This window comes from Puma concolor, chromosome A2, assembly GCF_028749965.1.
Source record: "Puma concolor isolate L17-30 chromosome A2, mPumCon1.1.hap2, whole genome shotgun sequence".
Lineage (NCBI taxonomy): Eukaryota > Metazoa > Chordata > Mammalia > Carnivora > Felidae > Puma > Puma concolor.
The window spans coordinates 164455080-164472645 of record NC_141668.1 but is presented as its reverse complement, the minus strand read 5'-3'; the positions used below and the strand labels follow the sequence as shown (position 1 = coordinate 164472645).

The 17566-nt window shown below is 52.3% G+C and overlaps 1 protein-coding gene across 1 annotated transcript; it reads left to right on the top strand.

Annotated features, from left to right (window-relative positions):
* The first annotated feature begins 321 nt into the window (after positions 1-321).
* LOC147583781 (complement C3-like) lies at positions 322-14015 on the top strand. The gene is made up of 22 exons (XM_086682859.1): positions 322-392; positions 536-650; positions 895-961; positions 1548-1618; positions 1715-1809; positions 1889-1975; positions 2756-2858; positions 2959-3082; positions 3349-3464; positions 4432-4566; positions 4795-5004; positions 5303-5464; positions 5714-5752; positions 6778-6838; positions 9281-9316; positions 9607-9708; positions 10054-10104; positions 10209-10348; positions 10590-10688; positions 12264-12471; positions 13438-13513; positions 13940-14015. Exons 1-22 carry the CDS (start codon positions 322-324, stop codon positions 14013-14015), a joined length of 2244 nt encoding a protein of 747 aa, XP_086538985.1.
* Positions 14016-17566: the final 3551 nt, after the last annotated feature.

Genomic DNA, 17566 nt, shown 5'->3' with positions numbered 1-17566 from the left:
CCCGCTGCGGGGCTCGAACCCAAGAACCTCGAGATCATGATCTGAGCTGAAGTCGGATGCTTAACCGACTCAGCCACCCAGGCGACCCTGGAATACGTCTTAGTGCAGCTGTCCCCGGCCTCCGTGGAGGGTGGCTGAGGAGGGGGGAGCAACCTCTTCTTCCCCCATTGGATTTATGAGGGTCCCCTCCCCACGTCTGTTTAGATGTTAACTCAGCCAGGCCAGGCCAAGGCAAACAGACCAGAGCTGGATGGACAAGAGGACAGGTGTCTGTGGCCTGTCACTGCACACATCAGCCTCCCCCTCCCCGCCCCCGCCGCCATGGACTTGTCCTGGCCCATGGGGTTGCTTCTACTCCTCTTGGGGACCCCTCTTGCCCACGCTGAGCCACTGTGAGTCTGGGAAACTGAGGGCACTCAGCTGTTGCCTGCATATCTGTTGTCTGCATGATTCCCTGCATGAGACCCTGCCTCTCTGCTGCTGCCGCCCCCACTCGGGTCCCCCCCCCCATGTCCCTGCGTGTGTCTACTGACAGGTACATCTTGGTGACCCCCCGAGTCCTGCGGGTGGGCAGCCCTGAGAACATCCACGTACAGGCTCACTCGGACTCCACGCAGCCCCTCACCGGGACCCTCGAGGTGAACCTCACCGTATGGGCCCCATGAAGGAGACAGTGGTGGCTAAGAGCCAGCTCATTCTCTCACCGGAAAACCACTCTATGAAACAGGCATCCGTGATGGTAGGTGATAAGCCAGCATGGGTGGCCACAAAGGGAGCTCTGGATCAGAAGCAAGGATGGAGAGGGGCAGGCTCTAGAGGGACTCCACACGAGGGACACTGGAGAATAGATGCGGGGTTTAGATAGACTTACTGCGCCTCTTATGTCCTGTCCAGGTAGAAATCCAAAGTCCCCTGAGTCTGGGCTCCAAGAAGGGCAGCGATGAGCTCTGGTGGTGCCTCTGTGGGAATTAATGGGAGGCGCCCTCTGCTGGTGGCTTGAGGAGCTGAACATGGACTGGATTGCATCCTTCTCTTGGCTGGAAGTCCTTTGCCAGATGTCCTTGTACAGGGGCAACGGCAGAGCCAGAGGGCCCCCATTCGATTGTTTTTCCAAGATCTGGCCCAGGGCTTTGCTCCCAGGGATAGAGACGTCAGCAGAGCCTGAGGAGCGTGGGCATCTCTCCCCAGATATCCGAGAGCCTGGTGTACCCCCCACAAGCAGGGCAGCAGTCCATCATCATCCGGGCAAGCTGGGCACCCATCTCGAACTCTTCATTCATGGAGGAGATAGTGCTGGGGGCTCCCCACGCTGGCTACATTCGCCCAGACGGACAAGACTATCTACACCCCTGAGCACTTGGGTACAGCCCCCGGGCACTCGGCCTAGGGCAGATGCTGACTCTCATTCCCAGTCTCCCCAGCAATGCCTGAGATGTCCCACCTCTCGAGGTCTCCCTCTATCCAAAGTCCCCCTACTGCAAAAGATCTGATGGCTACCTCCCTTTCCAGATTCTATCCAACACTCAGAGTTTTCCCTCTTCCTCCAGTTCAATACTGGGTGTTTGCTGTGAACCACAAGAAGAATCCTGTGACCGGGACATTCACTCTGGACATCAAGGTGGCCTCTCCTGATAGGAAGGTGGATCCCAGACACTGAGGTCCTATCATGTGCTAAAGGCCTGGGGCATGAACCACCCACCCCCTCTCCCCACAGAACCCAGAGGGGATCACCGTGATCAGCCAGAATCTGCTGGCCAAGGAAGGTTTCTTCGCGAGCTCTTTTCTTCGCAATCTCACCTCCCAGAGATTGTCAGGTGCCCTGCTGGAAGCCCTGTGGATGGAGGCTCTCCTTCTCAGTCTCCATCTCTCCTCATTCTCTGTGCCTCAGTCTTGGGACCTGGAGCATCGAAGCCAGTTACCAAAGTGCAGCCAAGCAGAAGTTCAAGGCGGCCGTTGACGTCAGGGATGACGTAGGGTGAGTACGATGTGATGGGCAGGGCAGGGAGGGACATGCAGGGAGCAGGATTGGAAATAGAAAGGAAGGCTCGTGGTGCACCTGCTGTGCACCAGGGCCTAAGCTGTATGCTGGTGAACAGGACATGTGTTCCAGTCCTTGGGGATTGCCAGAGCCACTGAGGAGAGAGTGGACAGGGCGGGGACAGGGGAGACAGCAAAATACTGAGGGCATCCACTGCTTGTACTCCACCCAGTGCTCCCATCATTTGAGGTCCAGCTGATGCCAAATAAGATTTTCTTCTAACTCAACAATGAGGCTCTGGGTGTGGACATCCAGGCCCGGTGAGTCCCCTTATCCCCACCCTGGCCAGAGGACCAGGAATGTCGAGAAACTGAATGGGTAGAGAAGCAGGCCACTTCTGTAGCACTTAAGGATGGTAAAGGTACTCTTTGCTACCCGTGAGATATTCTTGGCCAACTACGTTGTTCCATCAGGTTGTCCAGACCACATCTGCCACCTGTAGGTAGTAGAGACCATCCCTTCAGGTCTCTGGGGTTGTACAGGCCACCTTGCCTACCTAATGGAGTTGCACCATTTCTCGTGGTCCGCACCCTCTCTGAAGGTCCACGAGATGGCACAGGCACATTTGTCACCTCACGGGGTTTGCAGATTGGCAATGAAACCATCCAAGTGTGCAGGGGCCACCTCTGCCCCTCCCAAAGATTTACCGCCGTCTCTGCAACCACATGAGGTTGTGTGGGTGCTTCAGAGCCAGTGGGATGACCCTCCACCCCCCAGGTACATATTCAACAAGCCAGTGGATGGACATGCTCTGGCCATCTTCGGGGTGAAGCTGGATTCCCGCCGGATGCCCATCCAGAGTTCCCTGCAGAGAGTGGAGGTAACTGAGTCTTGACCTCTCCCCACCAGCTTCCCCCTCCATCAACTCTCCTCTATTCCCCCCAAGAAACCATTTCCTCTTCTCTCCCTGGTTCTGAGAGCAAATCTCAGAAGGCCTGGGCCACGTCTCCCTTCAGAAGGACACGCTGATGTCCACATTCCAAGGCCCAGAAGAGGACTTCATTGGGGACTCAATCTTTGTCAATGTCACCGTGTTCTCCACCGGTGCCACCCTCCCCCAAGCCACTGGCTGAGGTCTGGACCCTGTCCTTACCCAACCTAGACATTCCACCCATGTGACAATGGGCTACCTCCCAGCCTCAGTTTCCTCATCAGAGAAATGCAAAAATGCTAGAAAGACTGGGAGGAGCTGAGATTGTGCTATCGTCTTTCCCTGTCCTCACAAAGATGGGCCTCCCGTACCAGCAGCCCTGCCACTCCCAAGAAACTGACCCTCATCCATAGACCTCACAGTCACCCTGTCTCTCCAGGGGGTGAGATGGTCCAGGCTGAGACCTCCGGGGTGAAGATTATCCGGAGCCCATACAACATCAAGTTCACCAGGACCCCCCAGTATTTCAAGCCGGGGATGCCCTTCCGCTTTAGGGTCAGAGTCTGACTTCACTCCATCCAGGGACTCAGGGCCCCTTTTCCCTAACAGACCCCTCTCAGGAGACACAAACCCACATTGGACTCACCTGCTATCCACAATCTATCTGTTTGAGAACTGAATCCATCATGCTCTCAGACCAACCCCAAGGCTCTCTCAAGTCTCAGCCTAGGTCCCCCCAAAGCACTGTGATGGCTCCATAGTTTCTCTGTGAGGGGTTTAGTGGCCACAGTCAGCCTAGAAGGTAATGCTCAAGGGAGTATTCCAAGGCTACATTTGCACAGCAAGCATGCTGTTTTTACATGCATTCCTTTTGGGTAAATTTAAGATGTCTGATGGACATTAGGAAAACTAAAGACATCCTTTGATGTCAATCCTACTAAAATTTTCCCCAAGCCCTCCACATCTCTCCATTCTAATTCCCTCCACCTCCACCCTACCAGCACACCAACACCCAGGGCCACCACATATGGTTGCACACTGCAAGACTTGAGGGGGTGCCTTTCTCAAAGACTCTAATATGAATGGTGCCCCTGGTGTTGTTCAGTGCACAACCTGTACAGCTATACAAGGCAGTCCTGTCCAGATCAGATTCCCAGTACTCCACCTCTTGTGCCAGGCCACCCCCAGGTCTGTCCTTCATCTCGCCCCAGATTCCACCTCAGGTCTTTGTCTCAAATCCTGATGGGTCCCCAGCCTCTAGAGTCCTTGTCCAATGCCAAAACCATAAAGTGTATACACCTCAGCCAGTGGAGTGGCCACTTTGACCATCAACACAGATGTAGATCTGGAGCAGCTCCCTATCTTGGTAGCGACCTAATGGGGCAGGGATGGTGGGGCTGTGTGAGCTAGAAGGGCTGGGAATTTACTTGCCCATCACACTTCCCAGCTAGAAACCCATGAGCCTCTCCAGCCAGAAGAGCAGACTTCAGCCAGGGTGATGGCATGGCCTTACTTGACTCAGGATGGGTCCAGGAACTTCCTGTACATTGAGGTAAAGATGTTGGGCACAGAAGTTGGCAGCAGCATCCAGTTGAGCCTTAACACGAGACATCAGAATCCTGCAACCAAGAACCAGATCACTCACGTCACCATCCTGGTGAGTGTCTTGGACTAAAACCTAGGCCAAGAAATTCCTTCCTTGGAACATCCCTGGCCAGCTGGTTTGGAGGAACTGTGAACAGTGGTATGAAGGTGGGAACCATCTGGGGTGGCCTCAGACTAAGGGGCTGAAGCAAAGGGAATGCGGGTCTCCCTTGTGAGCTGGGACAGCCTCAAGAAAAGGTTGACCTTACCTTTCTCATTCTTGGCCTCCCTTGTCTCCAAGGTCCTGAGTAAGGGTCAGATTGTGTATGCCAAACATCAGTTAAAAAGGCATGGGAGTGTCTACACATCAGCCATTATTGATGTGACTTCAGAGACGCTGACCTCCTTCTGCATCCTGGCCTTCTATTTACTGCCCAGGGCAAAAGGTCAGGACCCTGAACTGGTGGCTGACTCCATATGGATCGACATGAATGACAGATGCATGGGGACGGTGAGCCAAATTCCTTAAAGCTGTACATCACCATCATAAAGCATAGACAGAGAGTCTGTCCAAGCTGAAGGGCTCCCAGTCGGGGGGGCAGGGGAGAGGAAGAGGGCATGTGCCCTTAAAAGCTCAACCTTGGGCATGTAGCCTATGCAAGTAAATGTGTGGAGTTGGGATTGGCCTGGTGAAGTTCCTGGATGTTCCATCAGAGCCATAAGGAGCATAAACTTGAAAATTGACTTGGGAAAGCCCCTTGGTAGCATATGAGCCCCTTTTCCTGACATCTGTCTTTTTCCTGGCTCAGCTGAAGGTTGGTTTGAAGAATGAAGGACCCTTCCAGCCTTTGGAGCCCAACCGCCAGGTGGAAGTGAAGGTGATAGGTGGTGCTGAGGCCACAGTGAGGCTGGTGGCCGTGGACAAGGCTGTCTATGTCTTGAACAGCAAACACAAGCCCACACAGAAGAAGGTGAGAGAATGTGTGGGCTTTGGGCAAAGAGGTTGCCTGGAGGCTCTAACTGGGGCCTCAGCTTCTACATCTGCAAAATGGGATGCATTGATGGTTGCAAGTATTCAAGGAGCTAGTGCACAGCATAGAGATTGGAAGGTAATAAGAGCTCGACAAATGTGAGATGGTGTGAGAATTATTATTTGAGCTAGCAATTACAGTGCACCATTGTTCCTTCCCTGAAATTCCTGTTCCTCTCTTAACCCCCAGGTCTGGGATGTGGTGGAGGAACATGACATTGGCTGTACAGTAAGAAGTGGGAAAGACAGACTTGCTGTGTTCAACGATGCTGGATTGGACCTGAGGATGAGCAGGGGGATAGACACCTTGGCAAGCTCAGGTTTGGGAAGGGCAGTGGTGGGGAAGGGGTGGGCAGTGCTGTCTAGTGTTGAGAACATGGGATTTGCTGTCAAGCTCAGGTTTGGGAAGGGCAGTGGTGGGGAAGGGGTGGGCAGTGCTGTCTAGTGTTGAGAACATGGGATTTGCTGTCAGACAGGCTAAAATCTAGGACTCTCCCACTTACTGTGAGCCAGTTATATTTCCTCTTGGAGGCTTAATTTCTCCATCCATAAAATGGGGATAATAATAGAAATAACAAACCAACAGTAGCTTAAACAAGGTAGAAGTTTATTTCTCACTCAGTAACAGTTCTGAGGTCATTCTGGGACTCAAGCTCCTTCTAGTTTGTTGCCTTGCTACATTCCAAGGTGGTACCTCATTAGGACCTCATGCCAGGCAAGAGTATGAAGGGACGTGGGAGGGGGAGATATTTTCTCATATCTCATTTGCCAGAACTCAGTCATGTAGCCCCACCTAGTTGCAAGGGAGGCTGGGAAACGTAGTCTTCATTCTGAGTGATATGCAACAGAGGGAGGTTTCGTTGCCACAGTTGGGGGGGGGGAGTGGATACCAGGGACAACTAGGAGTGTCCTTTCAGCTATAAATGGTGATCTCAATAATAGTTTCTGTCTACTACAAGCTGGACACTGTGTTAAGTACTTTTATATGCATAATCTCATGGATAGAACTATGATTATACCATTTTACATAGCTGGAGAAATTCATGCTTAGAGAGGTTAAGTGACTTGCTGAAGACTGCACAGCTTTTATGTGGTGAATCTTGAACATGAGGCAACTATGGGATTCAGTGAAATCATGCATAGAAAGCACTGAGAATTCAGTAAGCATCCAATAAATATCAAGGGCGTTTATAATGATCTTGACAATGGCTCCCTCATTCTTCTCTCTGACCCCTGGACTGGCACTGCCCTCAGAGCCCCACTGCCACATTCCATCGCTGCTCCCTGAAGAGGCTGGGGACCAAGAGGAATGCAGGTCAGAGCTAAAGCTGGACATGCCCCTCCTGGCTCCCTAACCTACTGTATTCAGAAAACAAAAACCACTCTAGGTACCAGGAAACAAAAACCACTCTAGGTACTTCAAGTAGAGAGGGAAGGATTTAATGATGGGAGTTTGGTGCTCTCAAAACAATTAGACGGACTACAGAAGTGGAGGTGAAAAGCTGATTGCTGGGACTCAACATCACCTCACTGCAGTTCTTGCAATGCATGAAATCTCAGGAAACGACTGGTGATATCTCTGACGATGCTGGTGGGTAGATAATGAAGTACAGAATTGTGCCAATAACAGAAACACACATAGACCGGGGCTCACCCATCAACTACCATTGTTGTAGGGAAGACAGTCTCCACTTCTCCCACCTTCCAAATCTTACACAAGAGCATCTCAGTGGCAGAATCTAATCCCATCCAGAATCCTAGCAGCAAGAGAGTCTGGGAAATGTAGCTTCTAGATGTCTAGAATATCCCTATGATACAAGAGGGAACATAGGCAGGGGCGCCTGAGTGGCTCCATCGGTTGAGCATCCAACTGCAGCTCAGGTCACGATCTCACGGTTCATGGGTTCAGGCCCCGCATCGGGCTCTGTGCTGACGGCTCAGAGCCTGGAGCCTGCTTCAGATTCTGTGTGTCTCTCTCTGCCCCTCCCCTACTCGTGCACTGTCTCTGTCAATAAGAAATAAACATTTAAAAATTTATTAAAAGAGGGCAAAAGAAGAGATGGGTGCTGAGTGCCAGTGGATAATAGCTAGCAAGCCTTGCCATCCCCAAGGCCAAGGTGTTGACCAGACAAAGAGTTCTGAGCCTGCAGTTCAAGGAAGATGGGAGTCAGCACCGAGTGGTGTTGGAAGCATGGATTATATGAATATTAGATTTTTCAGTCTCTTCGAGCAATGCTGATGACTTTGTGGTTCTTTTATTATTTTTTTAAGTGTTTTATTTATTTTTTGAGAGAGAGAGAGCAAGCACAAGCAGGAGAGGGGCAGAGAGAGAGGGGGACAGAGGATCTGAAGCAGGTTCTGCACCAACTGGCTGATGGCAACAAGCCTGATACGGGGCTTGAACTCACAAATCACGAGTTCATGCCCTGAGCCGAAGCCAGACGTTCAACCAACTGAACCACCCAGGCGCCTATGACTTTGTGGTTCAAAATAAAGAGAAGGTAATAGAAGCCTAATAAAAATTGAAGTAAAACCTTAACTCTAATTTGATATTTAAAAAAAAATCATGCTAGGGGCGCCTCACTGGCTCAGTCGGTAGAACACGCTACTCTTGATCCCGGGGTCGTGAGTTCAAGCTCCACATTAGTTGTGGAACCTACTTTTTAAAAAAATCATGCTCACCTCCTTCGAAAAGTTTATGATATAAAGTGTTGTGTTATTCACGGCAATGATAAGTTATATTGTGTGAGTATAATCATTGCATACGGTAGACAACAAGATTTTCGAATTGCTATATTTTCATCTTTTTTTTTTTATTTTTTTTTTCAACGTTTATTTATTTTTGGGACAGAGACAGAGCATGAACGGGGGAGGGGCAGAGAGAGAGAGGGAGACACAGAATCAGAAACAGGCTCCAGGCTCTGAGCCATCAGCCATCAGCCCAGAGCCTGATGTGGGGCTCGAACTCGCGGATCGCGAGATCGTGACCTGGTTGAAGTCGGACGCTTAACCGACTGCGCCATCCAGGCGCCCCGCTATATTTTCATCTTTAAGCGCATTTCTTCATTTTGCTAACTTAGAAGCATTCAACTTGACATCATGCTTTACAACAAGTTTTAGGCTTTCATTTTTATTTTATTTGTTTTATTTTTTAATGTTTATTTATTTTTGAGAGAGACAGAGCATGAGCGGGGAGGGGCAGAGAGAGAGGGCGACCCAGAATCCGAAGCAGGCTCCAGGCTCCGAGCTGTCAGCACAGAGTCCGACACGGGGCTCGAATCCACCAACCATGGGATCATGACCTGAGCCGAAGTCAGGCACTCAACCCACTGAGCCACCCAGGTGCCCCATCATGTTTAAAAAATACAAGATGAAAATCAGAAATTTTAACTGGTGTCTCTAATACATAAACACGGCATTACCAACCCCTGTCAAGAAGAAGGAAGAGAGGGGGCGGGGAAGAAGGAGAAGCAGAAGCAACAGAAACATGGATTTTAGTCCCAGCTCTGCCACCTGGGAGCTGTGTGACCTTGGGCCAGTGAGTTAACCTCTCTGTTGCTTAGCTCCCTCATCAGAACCCACCGCATGGGTTCAATGTGAGGCTTCAGAGGGACAATACAGGCAAAGTGCTAGAACCAGCACCTGCCAGAGTTATGGCTAAATCAAGGCAGGCTGTGCATGGCATCGAGGCAGATGGGTTCCAGCTTCCTCCGGTCCCGCTCAACCCTTCCTCTGTCCCCCTAACTCTGGCCCACAGGGAACAGGTTCAAGATGGAGCTGGCACGAAAGTGCCGTGAGGCGGGGCTCCTGGAGACCCCGGCGGGGCTGGCATATGAGGAGAGGACCTGCCTGAGACCCTGACTTGGGAGGCCCCGGAGGAACAGCTGCTTTGGGGGACATGTGAGGAGGTCATGGCCGGAGGCAGGGGGCTGGGGTTTGCTTGAGGGGCACGAAGTGCCATGGGATAGGTCAAGGGATGATATGGGCCATGTGGGAATGGGGTGGGAGGACCCCACTGAGGAGTCTGGCGGGCCATGGGACAGACACGTGGGAGAGATGCTGCCCCACATCTACCCCCCACAGCTGATGAAGACGAGGACTTTGGTGACATCTTCATGGAGGACCAGCCTGTCCGGACCTTGTTCCCTGAGAGTTGGCTCTGGAAGAAGTTTACACTGCCAAAAAGTAAGTCAGGGTAGGACCACAGCCTCCACGCCAGCATCTGGTTCCTGGTCCTTCCATGCATCAGTGGGTGTCAGTCAGAGCCAGTGTCCCCAGTGGTGACACTGAGCTCTCAGTATAGTCCCATGACAGGCACCTCCCTGTATGACGATACAAATCCGACGGTTCCTCCCAAAAGATGGCCTTCTAGTGATGGTGGCCTCCAATGGGGTGACCCACTGGCCCCTGGACAGTGACCCTCCCAATGCAGAGGCTCTGTCTAGGCAGCACGAACTCACTGATGTCCACCCCCCACCCCTGCCACTTTCAGAAGCCTCTCCTACAACAGCACCCTTGTGACTGTGCCAGATTCCATCACCACGTGGCAGTTTGTGGCTGTCAGCCTCAAGGCTGGACAAGGTGACCCCACAAGCCCAGCGCCGAGGAGTTGGGAGAACGGTGGCCCTGCTCAGCCCTGGGACAGCTGGCCTCTGCTTAATGCCAACGTACTCCCTTGGCTGTAGGTCTCTGCGTCTCAGATCCCTCTGAGCTGACAGTTATGAAATCACTCTTTGTGGATCTCAAGTTGCCCTCCTCCGTGGTCAGGGATGAGCAGGTCCAGATCCAAGCCGTGCTGTACAGTTTCAGCAGCCGCCAGGTCAAGGTGAAGCCTGAGCCCTCCCCTGCCCACAGACCGTCTGTCAGTGTATTTTATAAAGGGGCTGGAGTGTGTCCATCATTCAAAGGGGCCAGCGAGGTGGTTGTCCTTTTGAAAAGCTTCTGAGGTATTTCTCTCATAGAAAATGCACAATCACCCCAGCAAACGGCTGCTAGCATTGCTTTTCGTTTCGATGGGAGCAAATTGAGGCACAAAGAGGTTAAGGGGCTTTCCTGAGGCCACACAGCACATCAGTGTCAGGCTTGAGACTGGCAAAGTGGACGTGGAGGCCAGGGTTGTGGGCTATGGGGTCGAGGACCACGTGAAGAAGACACTCCTGGTCAAGGTAATGGGTGCCCCCACTCCTGTTATTAGTGCAGACAGTGAGGCTTCCCCTGGGCCCAGGCTATGATCACAGGACAGACAGACGCCTGGGTGGCTCAGTCGGTTGAGCGCCCGACTTTGGTTCAGGTCACGATCTCACAGCTTGTGGGTTCGAGCCCCGCGTCGGGCTCTGTGCTGACAGCTCAGAGCCTGGAGCCTTCTCCGGATTCTGTGTCTCCCTCTCTCTCTGACCCTCCCCCGCTCACGCTCTGTGTCTCTCTCTCTCTCTCAAAAACAAATAAACATTAAAACAAATGTTATTTTAAAAAAAATTTTTTTAACGTTTATTTTTGAGACAGAGAGAGACAGAGCATGAACAGGGGAGGAGCAGAGAGGGAGGGAGACACAGAATTTGAAACAGGATCCAGGCTCTGAGCTGTCAGCACAGAGCCCGACGCGGGGCTCAAACTCACGGACCATGAGATCATGACCTGAGCCGAAGTTGGACGCTTAACCGACCAAGCCACCCAGGCGCCCCAACAAATGTTATTTTAAAAAGCAACCAGGCCTCTTCAATGCGAGTGAGGTGCAAGGGAATGAATTTGAAAGTTCAGTCACCCAGCCCCCACTTTGGGACTTTGTTGTCAGACTTGGGCTCAAGCTTTGTCTCTGCCGTGTGACCTTGGACAACTTACTCAACTTTTCTGAGCCTTCGTGTCCTCATTTGCACGATGGGAATAATCATCACTCCCAGGAAGAATCAGAGAGCTGGGAAAATTATTTATATTTCACATAAAAAAATTATTTATATTTAGATTTCACAACTGGGTGGCTCAGTCAGTTAAGCGTCCGGCTTCAGCTCAGGTCATGATCTCACCGTTCATGGGCTCAAGCCCCGCGTCGGAGTTTGTGCTGACAGCTCAGAGCCTGGAGCCTCCTTCAGATTCTGTGTCTCCCTCTCTATGCCCCTTCTCCGCTCACGCTCTGTCTCTCAAAAATAAACAAAAAAAATTAGCAACTCATTGAGCTGTTAGAACAACCATATGAGGTAGGCACCTTTTATGTATGAGAAAACCGAGGCACAGAGAAGTTAAGTAATTTGCCCAACGCCACACGGCTAGGACACAGAAGGGTTGGGATTTGAACCCAGGTATTTGGGATACAGAGTCTGTGCTCTTTATAGCTAACCAATGCCTCTTCCTACTGTCATTGTGATTGTCATTATTACTATCATTGCTGTTGTTTTTAACTTGCTTCGTCATTGTGTCTCACAGGCAGGAGGGCAGATACAGCAAATATCCCATAGCATCCTTCTGGTTTGTGGGTGGGGGCATGTGGGATCCTGGGGCCACACCAGGATGGAGGGAGGGGCTGAAAGACAGGACTTTTTGAACAAGGTGCCCAATACAGAGGCAGAAATGTTTGTCAGTGTCCAAGGTGCTTAGGACAGAGGTGACTCCTAGGTGAGGGGGTGGGAGACCAGGGAGCTGGGTCCGCCCCAGCCTGCCCAGGCACAGGGAAAGGATGGGATGTCCGTGTGGGGTCATCAGGGAGCCATGTCGGCTTAGGTCATTCCTGAGATGACTCTGCCCGCCAGACAGGTGACATCCTTGGTGAGACAATCCTGGGCACCCTGACACCTAAAAGAACGCGGAGGCTGCTGAGGGTCCCGACTGGTTGCCCTGAGCAGACGCTGAGCTCCTTGGCACCTGTGATCATCCTGACCCGCTTTTTGGATGCCGCCGGCCAGTGGGGCAAGGTTGGAGTGGAACTCAGGGACAAGGTGATAGAGAACATCATCAGCGGTGAGACTGGGTTCCCTCCTGGGACCGCACTGAGAGTGGGACTCTCTGGAAGGGTGACTGGGGGCACCCCCAGGGCTAGGGGCGGCCCCCATGGGACTCTCCCAGACAAGAACATTCACGCTCTGACTCAGCTCCCAGATTATACCCAGTCGCTGTCCTAGGTTACACCCAATCAATGCCATGCCTTGGGTTGCACCCCTAGGGAACGCCAAGCAGAAAACTCCAGAATAATCCCAGGCGGTGGTCTCCCCGTTACACCTTCCCAGGTTATAGCCAAACTTCCCAGGCAACAGCCAGAGATTCATGTGCCTGCTTATACCCAGACAGAGACCCTCACGTTAGTTTGGGCACTGACCCCTCTTCCCAGTTACGCTCAGACACCAACTCTCCATCCAGGTGCTCTCAACAATAACCCTCAGGTAACACGCAGACGCTGTCACCCCCAAAGTCACACCCAAACCATAAGCCCCCAAGCAACCTTCAGGTAATACTCAAGTAGCAGTGTTCACAATGCATCCGAGAGGTGCCCTTCCAAGATGACACCCAGGGGTAGACTCCCCTAAGCTACAAAGACACGGTGATACCCCCAGTTTATAGCCAAGAAACAGCCCCCGAGGAAACCCCCAGGTAGTGGCCCCCAGGGTACCCCTTTTCCTGGGTTTCACCTTCCACAATCCCTCTGACAATTCCCAGTCACACCCTTCCCCAGAGTACCCCGATGGGGCGATTTCCCAGGCTCCTCCCAGATAACACAGCACACTGGCTCCCACGGTCGCACCTGGGCCCTGCGGCCACCTCCTGATACACCTAGACAAGTCCCCTTGTATGGTTACATCTAGACGTGATGCACCCCCAAGTCACACCCATACCTTGCCCCCCCCAGATTATGCCTGACAACTGCCCCCCTTCATAGCCACACCCAAATGCCAAATCTCCCCGAAAGTTCTCCACCACCTGTTTCTCCAGGTTACACCCGGATGCTGACCCACCGGAGTGCAGACGGCATCTACCACACCAGCAAGGGAAACCCGGGAGGCACCTGGTAAGGACGAGGAGGTGGGGAGTCCTGCCGGCACCGTCCTGAATGAAGGTTGGGGACCAGCCTGCGGCTTGATGACCCCAGGAGCACCCCTACCACAGGTCTTGGGGCAGGCAGCCTTCGGGCCAGAGCTATTGCTACTTGGGTATTCCCTGAAGGTTATCTGGGAGTCTACGGTGTAGGGGTCACTTTGGGGGCGACAGTGCCTGAGTGTTACTTGAAGGTTATTGTTGAACAGAGAGCTGGTGTCTGAATGTCAGAGAGAAAGGTTGTTAGTGCCCGTGCTGCAGACCTGGGGAGCAGCGAAGGAAGGGTCAGGCTGGAGCAGTGGGGTCCATTGTGCAGACTCCCCCTGGTGTAGAGGCCCCTGTCCTAGAATCCCCTTGGCTGTGATTCCCAGTCATCACCCGCCCCCCCCCCCCCCGACAGGCTCACGAGCTACATGTTCCGGGTCTTTGCCCTGGTCTACTCCACCATGACAACCCGTGTCTCTCTGTGCCACTGACAACTGGATCATCACCCAGAGGCAGGCGGAAGATAGGCACTTCTTGGGGAAGGGCCCTGTAATCGTGGTGCCCACTGCCCCCCTGCCTGGGCTGCTCCAATAAAACCCAGGGCTCTGTGCACTGATAGGCAAATCTCAGGTCCCCGACCTGTTTATGGGTAAAACGAGAACAGGAAAAAGCCAGGGCCCGGCACCCAGCATCACGTCCCTCTGCTCTGGACCACCCTGCGCTCTGTTACAATGTCCAAGAGGCTGGGCATGTCTGGGACGCCATCTCTCTCTCACCCCCACTTGCAGTAGGCTCCACTTCTTGGCTGTCATCGCTCTGGGCTTGGGCCTTCGCAGCTCCCCAGCCAACACACCCATCCCTACCAGGTGTACCTCCACGTCAGCCTCCAGAAGTAGCTTTCAAACAGCCTGGGATGTCTCGTCCCTGCTCAAACACCTTCCATGGCTCCCAAGTGTCTATGCCAACATCTCTCTATTATATCCTCTCTTCTGTATCTCCTCCCAAGCCTTGCCCCTCACTACTCCCTGATCACAGATCCCTTTGCTTATGAGACCCTCTCTGCATGGAATAGCCACACTCCATCCCCTTTCTTTTCTTTGCCTGGCCAAATTCTGTTTTCTCTTTAGACTTAGCTCAGACCCACCTCCTCCAGGAGTCTTCCTTGAATACCAGCCCTGTGCCTGTCTCTATTATTGTACCTATGACAGTAGGGTTATCATTCTCTCACTCAACAGATATTTACCCAGCAGCTGCTGTGTTCCAACCATGCTTTGTACTAGACACAGGGAGATGTGGCAGTAAACAAGACATTTACAGCCTCTTCCTTGTAGTACTCACAAGCTGGGGTGTGGGAGGAAGACAGAAATTCACCAAATAATTATAACCGGTGATTGTTTAAATCACAATTGTGCTAAGTTCCATGGGAAAGAAATACCAGGAAAGGGGCCATTTCTGGTCAGGGAAACCTACAAAAGGAAGTGACAACCAAGCAGCAAGCTGATGAAGGAACACAGTTGGTGGGAGAAGAATGGCAAAGAGAACGCCAGGCAAAAGGAGCAGCATGTGCAAAGGCCCTGAGGCTCTGGCACGTTTGAGGAAAAGGAAGGGAACAGAACCCAAAGTTGGGGAAGGGGATAGCTTGTCCTGAGGCCTGAGAAGGAGGAGAGATGCCAGGCCCTGAAACCCACAGGGTCTTGGGGGGCCTTAGGATTTGAAATAGTCTGTTCAGGGTTTGCTTTCCCTGCTCTGTGAGCCCTTCCAGGGAGGTGAGCAGATCTGGTTTATCACAGTTGGCAAATGTTTGCTGAACAAAACTCTGGGTGAATGCAGGAACTCAGCAAAGACAGATTGCGTCCCCAGATGAAACGGGGAGTTAGGGAGTGTGGAGGCCTGTGTGAGCAGGAGCCAGATGCTGTACAGGAAGGTGGTACAGAGATGGGTTACACAGGTTTCACAGGCTCACAGATCAGAGTTTCTTTCCACCAGCAAACATTTCTCAGGCACCTGCAGTGTGCTGGGCACTGCTTTAAACACCAAGGACCTGGGGCAAACAAAATAGACAAAAACCTCTGCTCTCATGGTGTGGCGATAAGCATGATAGACACCTAAACGACATGACTGTTAAAAGTGATATGGGGAAGGGGGCGCCTGGGTGGCGCAGTCGGTTAAGCGTCCGACTTCAGCCAGTTCACGATCTCGCGGTCCGTGAGTTCGAGCCCCGCGTCGGGCTCTGGGCTGATGGCTCAGAACCTGGAGCCTGTTTCCGATTCTGTGTCTCCCTCTCTCTCTGCCCCTCCCCCGTTCATGCTCTGTCTCTCTCTGTCCCAAAAATAAATAAACGTTGAAAAAAATTAAAAAAAAAAGTGATATGGGGAAAGATGCGGGGGAAGGGGAACCAAGGTGGTGGGGCGGTAATTTTGGAAGGCTTCATGAAAAAATGATATTTGTATGGACCTGAGGAGGTGAGGAGGTGAGGGAGCAAGTCATGTGGACAATTAGGAAAACAGTGTTCCAAGCAGAGGGAACAGCAGGTGCAAAGGCCCTGAGACTGGAAGTGCCCAATATGTTTGAGGAATAGTGAGGAGTCCCCTGTGGCTGGGACAGAATGAGCAACAGGAGAGAAGGAGGAGAAGGTGAGGGAGGGGACGGGACAGATTGCACAGGGCCTTTTGGGCTGCAGGGAGGACTTGAGCTTTTCCTCCAAGTGAGATGGGAGCCATGGAAGGTTCCAAACTGAGGAGGGACACAATCTGATTCAAGAGTTCACAGGCTTCTTTGGCCACTGTGGGGTGGGAATTAATTCCCTGGGACTCCTGTAAAAAGTACCACAAACTGGATGGCTCCAAACAACAGAAATGTATTTATTTTGTCACAGTTCTGAAGACCAGAAGTCCCAGATCAAGGCATCAGCAGGGCCATGCTCTTTCTGACGGCTCTAGGGGAGAACGCTTCCTTGTCTCTTCTGGCTTGATGGCTTCTGGCAGTCCTTAGCATTCCTTGACCGGTAGCTGCAACCCTCCCACCTCTGTCCATCCTTCTTTTTGTGTGTCTTCATGTGGCCTTCTTGTAAGTACACTAATCCCTGGATAGGGCCCACTCTGATAAGTATGACGTCTTCTTAGCTTAACCAATTACATCTGCAAAGACCCCATTTCCAAGTAAGATCATATTCTGAGGCTCTGAGTGGACATGAGTTTTTTTCAGGGGAGGGAGGGACACTATCCAACCCAGCACAGACGCTGAAGGTAGAGCCAGCAGACTAAAGAGGAACTCACACCTTAAGTCAGTCATTTACCACCAATGGGGAGACCACCTCTCTGACTGTCGCTTTCCTTATCAGGAAAACGGAGCTGCTGAAAGAGTGCTCTGAGATAGTGCAGAGTTTAGCGCATCACCTTCCGTGGCTGTTGGCTTTGGTTCATGATGCAGACCCCCACACAGGCAGATTTCTGGGTGGTTCCTCCTCCTCCTCTCTCCCCATCCTGCTTCCGGCATCCTCCAGCCCAGAGCCGAGCACCTGGGAGTTTGTCAAGGTCATGCGGGAGAGGTTGGGGAAAGTCTCTCCAAGACACTGGGGATCATGGGTGTGATCCTGCGTCCACAGGGTGGCTACCGAAGCTCTGAAGCAGACATATCTCTCACAGCTCTTGTCCCGATTGCCCTAGATGAGGGAAAGGAACTGTGCAGCCGAAAGATACAGGTGAGACCCAAAGAGGAGGTCAGGCTCTGCAGAATCCTCTATACCCTCTGCCCACAAGAAGCTCCCCATCCTGATGTCCCTCTCAGTGCATCCCTCTCTTCTAACTCCTAGACCCCTCTCCTCCAATCTCTCCCATCTAGTTTCTTCTCTCTGACCTTCCAGAATTTGACCGCCAGCATGGAGCAAGCCCGTAGCTTCCTGGAGAAACGGCTTCCCCAAATTCAGACAACTTTGCAGTAGCCATAGTCTCCTATGCTCTGGCCCTCACTGAGAGCCCCCGAGCCAATGATCGCCTGGACAGCTTTGCCAGCCGTAGTGAGTGTGAGCCACTTCTTAATCAAC

What these genes read in the sequence shown, in the direction of transcription:
- LOC147583781 (XM_086682859.1), top strand. Translation starts at nt 322, where the DNA reads ATGGACTTGTCCTGGCCCATGGGGTTGCTTCTACTCCTCTTGGGGACC. An exon ending in CTTGCCCACGCTGAGCCACT is followed by an intron (nt 393 to 535) that starts GTGAGTCTGGGA and finishes GTCTACTGACAG; the next exon opens with GTACATCTTGGTGACCCCCC. An exon ending in GACGTCAGGGATGACGTAGG is followed by an intron (nt 1,976 to 2,755) that starts GTGAGTACGATG and finishes TCCACCCCCCAG; the next exon opens with GTACATATTCAACAAGCCAG.